Consider the following 10,831-nt stretch of genomic DNA (forward strand, 5'->3'; position numbering starts at 1 on the left):
TACTACAAAACCAAGAAAAAAAAAACATTCATTCATTTAAAATCTGGCGTAAATATGAACAATATTTTAAAGAATTTTTTTGTTAAACAAAATAAAGTAGTAATTTTGATGGTAAGCGAGTGTTGGTTTAAACTTGAACTTGAAATTAGGTGCCGCTAGTTAGTCAAGCCTTTCTTTCTTTTTGAAAGACAATTTTAATGCAAACACAAAATGTGAAGTTGTCATTTGTTATGACTCAAAGAAAAAGAAGATATTCGTAGCTTAATGAAATATTTAAATTTGATTTCAAAAATTTTAATATGAAAAAGTGATTGTGTTTTTTTTTTCTAAACAAAATTAAGCTGTTTCTAGTCTCTAAGTCATGTTATTTTGAAGAGCATCTTCTAATATCAAGAGAAGTGATAATGTGTGTAGTTTTCTATTTCTATCGGCAGCAGCAGCAGCAGTCAGCCAACAATCTATTGTTTTTGATGGTCATTCAAATTTTGTTTTTTTTTTTGTTTAGTCTCTGAGTTTAGAAACCAAAATCTTCTTTTGCTTTTATTTTTTTATATTTTTTTCTTATGTTTCTTATGTATGTGTGTGATTATGTTGGCCATTTTTTGTCTGGTCTAGTCCAGTTAGTATTTTTTCGATCTTCATTATGTTTGTTATATAAATTTCACTGTTTCTTGTTGGCTCATCATCATTTGTGCTTTGAACTTCTTGAGAGTGTTTTCGAAAAATCCAGCGAACAAAAATCTCATATTAAAAATAAACTAAAAGTGCTTTTTAAAAAAATATAATTAACAAACCATACAAAATGGTAGGTGTTGAAAATTTAAGAAAATCCTTTATAATGATGAACTTTAACTTGTGCTCAGTGTTTTTTAAAAATATTTTTTTAATAAAGAAAAACCTAGATTTTTCTATAACAATGAACTTTTAAATAAAATAAATCTTTAATAAAACTATGAATTTAAAATTAAAAACCAATACAGAACAATAATTCCTGAGTGTAAAAAATTAAAAAATAAAGTGATTGCTTTAATATAAATTGAACATTTAATTCTTAAAAATGTCCTGTAATAAAAAGAACTCTAAATACAATATGGATTATTTATATAAACATACGTTAGAAACCACAAAAAAAAATTAAATACTTATCATCAGAGAAACCGGAAATATGCTCACAAAATATGCAATAAAAACCGAAAAATATGCTTTTAAAATTAAGAAGAAGAATTCATTTTAAACAATTAATTCTCAATAAAAAAATTATCATATTGAAAAAATAAGAAAAACTGTCGATTTTTTACTGTCAATAGATAGATTCCAAAGTTATTACTAAAATTGGCATAAAATATTTTTAAAGAACTGTCGAATTGTTTAGAAATGTTTTCCAAGATAGCTGGATTTCAAATTCAAACAATAATATTTGTGTAATTATTGCACCTATTCGTATTTTCCTAGAAATTTCCAATTCGATTGTTACTATGAAGACACTATGAAAAAGGCGTTAAAGTAGATTATTTTTTAAAAAAAAAAATTACGAAAAAAATGTTTGATGAAAAAACAACATATGGATTTCGAGCCAAAAGAACTGCTAATCTTTTGAGGCCAAGAACAAATCAAGCCAATATTGGATACTCTGTTCCAAAGTGAAGCGTTCTGCATCGATAGGTCTGGACTATAAGACGAGTGATACATAACTTCCGAACCACATTTTTCTAAATATATATGATGGCCTAGCGTTTTCATGATGGAATATTACGGCTTCATGTCTGGCAGCATATTGTGGAGGTTTATTTGGAAAATCCTCGCTTCAAACGAATATGTTGAGTTCGGTACAAGTTCCCTGTTATGGTCTGGCCAGATTTCAGCAGCTCATAATTGGTAGGACCTTTTTGGTCCCACCAAATACAGAGCATTACTTTAGCGCCATGGATATTTGGCTTTAGTGTCGATTCGGTTGATTGGCCGCTATTGTAATGGATCCATTTTTCATCGAAAGTTCGATGCTAAAATTATTTTCTTTTATAGCGCTCTAGTAGCTTCAATTGGTATGGTACCAAATTTCACTGCTTTTAATAAATCCTGCTGCTCTCAAACGTTTTGAAATTGCAGCATGAGTAGCTCCCAAGGATTATGTAAGCTTTTGTTGAGTTTGAAAACAATCTTCATGAAGTAATGCCTCCAATTCTTGGTCTTCAAACTTGTCTGAATGGATCTTTGTCTTCTGTGTCAAAATCACTACTTCTGAACCAAACACATTCACTATAAACTCTGGTGAGCAATCGGTTTGCTTCAGCGGCACATTGTTTTCATATTAAATAAGTAAAGCAAAACTTCCCGAAGCATTGCTGGCTCTCATAAATATACTGTCTTTTGTGAATTTATTTGAAACTAGCTGAACCCGGTCCGCGTTGCTGGCCTTTAGAAAACATCTGTTTTATATTACATCTCAATTTCAATATACAGTGTCGGAAAAAGTCGGTAATGCAACCTTCAATGTTAATTCAGTAGGACAATTGACGACCTGTTCTTCGTTCATTACTGTGTCAATCGATTTGTAATCTATTGTTTCGCCAGACACTTTCAATTGTATTTGGTCATCGCGCTTGTTAACATCATAATTTTTTGATTAAAAGTAGATTTCATATGGAAATTTCTTATTCATGCACCTAATATACAAGAGTAAACAAAATTGTTTATCACAGACCGCAAATCAAAAATCTGAATATACACTGTTGCCCAAAAGGCTTTTCTGAAGATTCCGTGAAAATTTTATCAAAATCGGTCCAGCCAGTTTTGTGAGTCCATACCGAACACTAGCTGAACCCGGTCCGCGTTGCTGGTCCTTAGAAAACATATGTTTGATATTGCAAAGATTTTAATATACAGTGTCGGACAAAGTCGGTGATCCAACCTTCAATGTTAATACATGTAGTGGCATTTCGGCTGGTTCCAATGAATTCAAAAATTTAGTAGGATAATTGGCGACTTGTTCTTCGTTCATTACTGTGTCAATCGATTTGTATTTTATTGTTTCACCAGGCACTTTCAATTGTATTTTTGGTCATCGAGCTTGTTAACATCATAATTTTTTTATGCCAAAATTGCACGTTCCCACAGCCAATCCGGGAGCAATTGGCTTTTAGTTAGTTTTAGTGTTTCGATATGCTGTTGAGGTGTAAAAGTAGATTTCATATGGAAATTTCTTATTCATTCACCTAATATGCAAGAGTAAACAAAATTGTTTATCACAGACCGAAAATCAAAAATCTGATTTTACACTATTACCCAAAAGGCTTTTTTGAAGATTCCGTGAAAATTTCATCAAAATCGGTCCAGCCATTTTTGAGTCCATACGGAACATTTTTATCCATTTTTATGAAATATAGTGCATTAGAAGTGTAATGTAAAAATTGGATTTTTACATGCCCCTCCGCCCATAGACCGAATATCAAAAATCTTAGTATGTAGTGTTACTCGCTGGGCTATTCTGAAGATTCCCTGAAAATTTCATCAAAATCGGTCAAGAAGTTTTTTATAAATATAGATGGTATTAGCGGTATAATGTAAAAATTTGATAATGAAACGCCCCTCCGCCCCTCCGCCCACAGACCGAAAATCAAAAATCTGACTTTACAGTGTTACCCGCCAGGCTATTCTGAAGATTCATTCGGAACATACATACACACATACAAACATTCATTTTTATATATATAGATTAGCGGTATAATATAAAAATTGGATTTTTACACGCCCCTCCGCCCACAGATCGAATATTAAAAATCTGACTATACAGTGTTTTTGAGTTCACTATAGATGAAAAATGTTTGTATGGGAAAATTCGAAAATCTTCTTTACGAAAGCACCGAATGCACCTAATGTAGTAGGCGTCTAAAAGCATATTCAGAAAATTTCCTTTCCAATGATACCAGTTTGGAGCTAATCGGTTGGGTGGTCTCAGAGTCTATAACGGACATATGTAGGTAGAAACATTCTTTGTACTTTATATATATAGAAGATAGAAGATTTGTGTTGTGTACAGATTGTATCTGGACCCTTGTTACTACCCAGCAATTAAACAAGTAGTAATTTGAGCTCTTTGTAGTGCTCAAATGACTCATCGTGAAGCTAATTGTCACTTAAGTGTCTCTAAGTAATCTAGAGTATTGTAGTCACTTTAAACGTTTATTTTGTACTGCACTTTAAAAAGTAGTTGTTTTTTTCTACTCATGCAAAGCAGGGAGTAATGAATTTTCGATTTGAATACATTTAAAATGACAGGAAACAAAGCTAACTAACGAATTTTCCCTGTAGTGGAAGTGCGGTACACTGGCCAATCGACCACAGAGAAATATGTTCTTGATGATCACAAACAAATTCCCTAATTTAATCCGAACATATTCTATTGTAGTACATAGAACAATGAATCGCAGCCCACATTGCGTCGGTGCTCCAGCGAATCAACATATATTTGGATACGCTACTGTCAACAATAATCAACTTCAACCTTTCCTGTACGAGGTCGAGAAGCTCCATGATAGACTTTGAAGCATCGGCACATACATGGGAGTTGTATTCCATTTTCGGTCGGCTAAAGGTGGTGTAAATAGTGAGGAGATTTTGCGTCAACATGCACTGAGTCTTGCGAGCTTTGAAAGCGACCATATTTGTACAACCCCATTGCCCCAATCTCCGACAGGATTGACTGAATATGAATGACAAAGGGTTGGAAGTTTCAAGTAGAAGTAGCCTTCGGGTATTGGACTTTCTATGAGATGCATCCTTATATAATAAAATACCTAGTTATGTAGCTGATCAAGTAATTAGTTAGGTATATAGTAAGGTAACTGACTATAAGTAACCGGTATGTGAATTCAATGATCTTTGGATACTTTGAATCCAAAAGGATCATGCACGTCTTGAAGTAACTAGTCAGCTAGTTGTGTAACTAGTTGTCACTGTAAGTGATAGGTAAAATCACTAGTTCGGGACAGTCTTATAGAACTGCTAGATACAACTGCCCGACCACTGCTATAAAAGCTGAATATTAATCATAAGCGCCACTGATTAAAAGGATTTTATAGGTTACACAGATATAGAGATACTCGAAATTTTTAAAAAACTAAATTTTGCATAAAAAATACAATTTTTTAAATTTTTCGAAATTTTCAAAGAATTTTCTCCATAACTTGATTTGTTCATATATTTTTGTTTTTGAGCTGGGAATAATGTGTTAATATTGTCAAATTAATATTAATATCAGCAATTAATATAAAAAATTTATTTAAAATTCCCATAATTAAAAATAAATATTCACAAAATATTGTTATTCAGTTATGAACTGTGATTTATGCATTAAATCAGTTATTTCCTATAAATTCGATTCTTTCATATAAACTCGGTTTTTAATCTAAACTTATTTTTTATAAATACTCGGTTCCTTCACAAAAAGACTGTTCATTCAGAATTATTAGATTTTTCAAAAAAAAAAACTGTCCCGTAATAACAAGTTTTATATTCCAAAAATTAATGGCAATTAATTCTTTATTTTAATAAAAAATAATATTAAATTCACCCCAACTGATTACACTACTAAAATTTCTTTACCCTTAATTACACCTAAAATCCCTCTCATTTCCTTTTCAGAAATTCCTTTTGATTGCTTTCGCTTTGGTTGGCATTGCCGCTGCTGCCACACTTCCCGATTCGGCCACACAAGGACCAAATCCCCAAGATATTGCCACACCTGAACCAGAATACATTGACATCGATTTGCCAGAGGCAGCACCTGCACCCAAGCCAGCACCAGCACCTAAATCATTCGCTCCTGCACCCAGACCCATTCAACGCCCCATTCAAGCTGCCTCTTTCTCTGCCCCCATTGTCCATCAACAATTCCAACCACAATTGCTCCAACCTCAATTGCCCGGTCATTTCCATGGACAATCTGGCTATCAATACAGACGTCCCGTTTATGTCAGACGTGTGTACCGTCGTCGTTATTAAATCATGAGAGAGGCTGCATGAAGAACAAAATACTCCCAAAACACATAAAATCATGGTAAAAAAAATATCGCAGGATGTTAGCAGGAGAAATCAATTCATTGTATTATTAAGGTTTCATTATGAAAAACAAATCGCTACCCTTAAGAGCGAATTTGAAAAAACATTCAAAAGAAGCAGTCATTTTGTATTAAAAAAAAATGTTATTAGTTTTAAATATTTCTTTTTTTTTTAATAATTTTGTTTTGTAAAATATTATATTTTTTTTCATCTTAAATTTAAACTTAAAAAAAATATGTTGATTATTGTTTAACAATAATTGAATATTAAAGTATCAATAATAGTGTTAGAAAGTACAAAGAGACAAATGATGTATAAAAAAAAATTGTTATAAAAAAAGGCACGAAAAACGAAATAAATAAAAAAATATTATTATTTATAAAAAAAAAATTAAAAAAAAATAAACGGAGTTTTATTGAAGGAAAGTAAGTAGATTTCCAAAACGTCTGTTAAGATTGAATTAACAAATTACAAAATTACACACCAAATTTTCTTGGATTATGATTGTATGTAAAAATTTTTCAGCGTATATTCAAGAGTACCTTTTGAAATTGAACCATGAAAGTTTTTTTCGGAACACTTTGTGTCTGACTAAATATTAAAAAAAAATACTTTCTACTTTATGTTACAAATTTCTCTGGCCATGATTGTATTTATATCTTCTTCCAGAATTTCAAAATTTCACATTTTTGTAAAATTGTTTTAAAAAAAGTTTTTCTTTTTGGAAATAACAATTGCAAAACGTACTTTTATCACAAATTCTACAAGAAAGTACTTTTTTTTGGTACTTTTTGAAAATCTATTAAAAGTTTGTTTTTTGCTGTCCGAAATCAAAAAGATTTCCTGCAAAAAATGTTCTTATACAAAACTTTGTATAACAATATTAATGTCTGACTAAAATCTATTAAACAATTTTTGCAGGAAATCTTTTTTATTTCGGACAGCAAAAAACAAACTTTTAATAGATTTTCAAAAAGTACCAAATTGTTATTTCCAAAAAGAAAGAAGTACTTTTTGGTCGATTTTTAAATACATAATATTATTTTTTTCTTGCTAAATTATTTGTAAACAACTATATTGTTTAAAAAGGTACAATTTAAAATGGAAATATGGAACTTTTTCTTAAGTTTTTTTTAAAAGTAATCCAAGATTCAAATGGAAAGGAAATTAGCCCCCCCCAAAACTGAAAAGTTTTAATATGAAAAAAAGAAAAATGTAAAAGAAATATTCTTTATTTACCTCCCCCAAATGATTGACCTGGATTCGTGCTTGACCTAAAGTTACTTTTTCTTACAAATTTTTTGGAAATTACAATAGAAAATTCTATTATTTTAAAAACTACAAAAATTGCAATTTAAAATGCAGAAAAGGAACTTTTTAGAATTTTTTTAAAGTATCCAATAATACCCAAATAGTAATACCCAAATGCGGATAACTATTAATTGAAATAAGACAAAGAATCTCATTAAACGATATCAATATCAATTCAGGGGTACCGCAAGGCTCCGTCCTTTCTCCTACTCTATTTCTTATATTTCTAAACGATCTTCTATGATAAACTTCCAACCCTATATATTCTTTTGCAGACTGAATATTGTATGTTAACATACAAACGCACAACAGATCATGTTGATCCATCTGTTTTTATGGGTGGTGTATTAAAGAATCAGAAGCTCTTGCTGTTCTAGGCATGAGCATTCAGTGCAAAATCCGCTGTACAAAACATTCATGTGCCTTGGTTTTCTTAAACGGTTTAGGAAATACTTCACTACATCTGATCTCCTTACTATTAAAACCACTTATATCCGACCCGAAATGGAATACAAGTCTCATGTGTTAGCCATTGCTTTGAAGTCTATTTTGAAGTTGGCATATTTTTGAATCTAATTGAGATATTGACTTGAATTTTTTTTGTAAGACATACAATTAACATATCTAACAAAACTCAATGAAATTTTCAACGTTTTTTAACACATTGACTGCCACGTCGGACACATATGTCCGACACGACTTGTATTCTCTCTAGCCATGTCAGATAACAGTGCTGGCTTTTAAGAATTTTTTCGATGTTGTCTCGAAGTTCCTCATCAAAACTGTAATCTTCACTTTCTTCATTACTTTCTGAACTTGTACTGAGTATTTTTTCTAACTGAGTATCTCATAAAAAAATCCTTTTCGCCATTTCGTAAGACCCTCTTACTTATAAAAAAAATCGGTTTCTAAGCAGTAAATATTACTGACAGTAGCCTAAATTCCAATATTGACGTTTTCGAAGAGATTACGCAAAGAAAATGCTGTGGCCCACAGCATCTTATTTGGTGAAAGTGCCTTGGCAGTCAATGTGTTAAGTTTGTCATTCTAAATAACAAGGTGTAAAAAAACTTGTCAAAAGGTCAAAGGCAATCCCGCAATTCCTAAAAATTGGAGCAAAAAATCCCTAAATAGGGTCCACATTTCCTTCGGGACTGGGAAAATATTTTGGCGATAAATAGGGAACACACCAAGGTTTCCAAAGTTAATTTTTGTTTTCTGATCCCAGCTTTGGGATTTTAGAACATGTGGCCCAAAGTTGAATTTTTCATAAAAAATAAGTCAAATTCCGAAGGGCGTAAGGGCGACATGTTCGAAGAATTGGAATTTGAATTTTTATATCAAAATGTTCTCCGTAAAGATATCTTTCTGATAAACATAAAATTGTTATATGTTCTTAAAGAAAATTTTTTTTAATTAAAAAAGAGTTAAGTCACCTTTTCGCCCAAAAAACAGCAAAAATCAATTATTTTTTGAGTATTTAAATTGAAAATCGTTTATTTTTGGATCCATAATTGATATTGCTCTGAAATCTTTTGTATGTTATTCGTAAATTGTCTAACTAAAAAAAAATTAAAGTCTATTCGCTCCAAAAGTACGACCCATATTTTTAAAAACGCGGGCCAAGGTATGGCAAAATTTTAAAATTTAAATTTTGAAATGCCTATAACTCGGAAATTATAAGAGATAAATAGCACACGCAAGCATATCCGAGTGCTTTCCAAAAATATAAAAAAACTTATTCCCGAAACCCGTAGTTTTTTACGCAACATATGTTTTTCGCCAAAGGCTCAACCATAATATGAACTAATTAAAACCCGGCCAGTTCACTTTAGCAAGATTGTTCATATTTGTGAATGGCATCTAATTCCCATCTACAGCTAGGGAAGTCCAAAAATTATTAAGCAGTTGAATTAGAATTTAGCCACTACCCTGTTGATTTAGATTTCAACTCTGTGTTGATAGATAAAATACGTTAAAAAACAAAAATAAGCTGATCATATTTTAAAAAGCTTTAAATTATAAACAGCATAGTTCACTAATTTAGAGTACCCTATAGAAGTAAAAAGTGTTCATATTTTGGGGTGTTCATATTATCTCGAGTGCACTGTAGTGTCAAATCACATGAACGAGGAGGCCAGTTAAGAGATCGATTTGTTGAAATCGGTAAATTGATTGTATCGCGCTCTGTGTGGTATGTATCGTGCTGATCGTGAGGCTGTAAGACCTGTAGGAGTTCATTCTTGTAAGCACGCAAGCTATGATCCTTAAGCAAAATATTCCATAAAATGGTTGGACATAAGTTTAATTGCTGCACACCATCAATCTATTGTTCTGAGCGTCTTTTGGGATACATACTAGCGTTAACAGTAAACGTATTGAGAAAACGAGCCATATTTGCTTAAATTAATAAAACTTTGTTTCTTAAAACTATTACATACTAACTGTCAGTTATTCCCCATTCTGTTTTTGATTCATGCCCGTAATTTCAACAAATAGGTATCTACGGTGTAAAATAACCAGTAGATAAATTTACCTAATCGGTAACTTGACATTGATTTCAAATCAATATCTACGGGTTAAAATTACCAAATATTTTTACTCCATAAGTAACTAAGCACTAATAGATATCTATTTGTTGAAATTATGGGCATCAAAACAGTAATTTTTCCAAAATATTCCAACCAAAAGTATATAATTTTACTATTTCAATGCATTAGTAACAGTTTTATTAATTTATTTAAATTTTGCATTCATTTCAAGTTCAGCTTTATTTAAAACACTCTCTCGTTTGTTTCTTTATATTGTATGTTGTCTTCCTTATAGAGAAAATAACACTCATTATAATAATTTAGCTAATAATAGTAATTATTTGAAACTATAATCTAATACTAATTAACTGTTACTGCTATTATAAAAGGTATGAATCTTCAAAAAACAAAATAAACGTCTGCCAAATAACATACACTCAAAAACCGATCAATTAAACTTACTTATAAAGTTATAAAGTTATTAAAACTACCAGCTGATGCTCTACACGGGGCGTTGCAACGCATTGTTGTAATTATTAATTAATGAGTTTTCAAAAAAACTAATCTTTAGGTCAGTGGGTATTATTTTGGGCAGGTTAAAGTTAAATAGACTTTAAGTTATTTATTTTAATGTTTATGGTTTTAAACAGGGTTACGCTAACCTCTACTCTTAATAACAGAGTAGAGGTAAAGTATTTTTTAATTTCTTGGTGTATAACTTAATCAATATTAATAAATATAGGAGTTATCATATTAGTCATGGTCAATTTTAAAATTAAGAGCATAAAGACTTATTAAATCAAAAGATTATGGAAAATATTAGGCTTGGTTTTGGGAGTGTCAAACTCATTATAAAAGTTATGTGGTTAAAAGTACTTTATACTGTAAATAGTTTATTAATTTTTGCACCTCTTAACCAAATAATTGAAATT

General features: G+C 31.0%; 1 protein-coding gene across 1 annotated transcript; it reads left to right on the forward strand.

The window, feature by feature from the left end:
* Positions 1 to 753: 753 nt before the first annotated feature.
* Positions 754 to 6,121, forward strand: LOC135955917 (protein TonB). The gene is made up of 2 exons (XM_065506341.1): positions 754 to 805; positions 5,641 to 6,121. Exons 1-2 carry the CDS (start codon positions 803 to 805, stop codon positions 5,998 to 6,000), a joined length of 363 nt encoding a protein of 120 aa, XP_065362413.1. The 5' UTR covers positions 754 to 802; the 3' UTR covers positions 6,001 to 6,121.
* The last annotated feature ends 4,710 nt before the right edge of the window (positions 6,122 to 10,831 follow it).

Source organism: Calliphora vicina, chromosome 3 (genome assembly GCF_958450345.1).
Source record: "Calliphora vicina chromosome 3, idCalVici1.1, whole genome shotgun sequence".
Taxonomy (NCBI): domain Eukaryota; kingdom Metazoa; phylum Arthropoda; class Insecta; order Diptera; family Calliphoridae; genus Calliphora; species Calliphora vicina.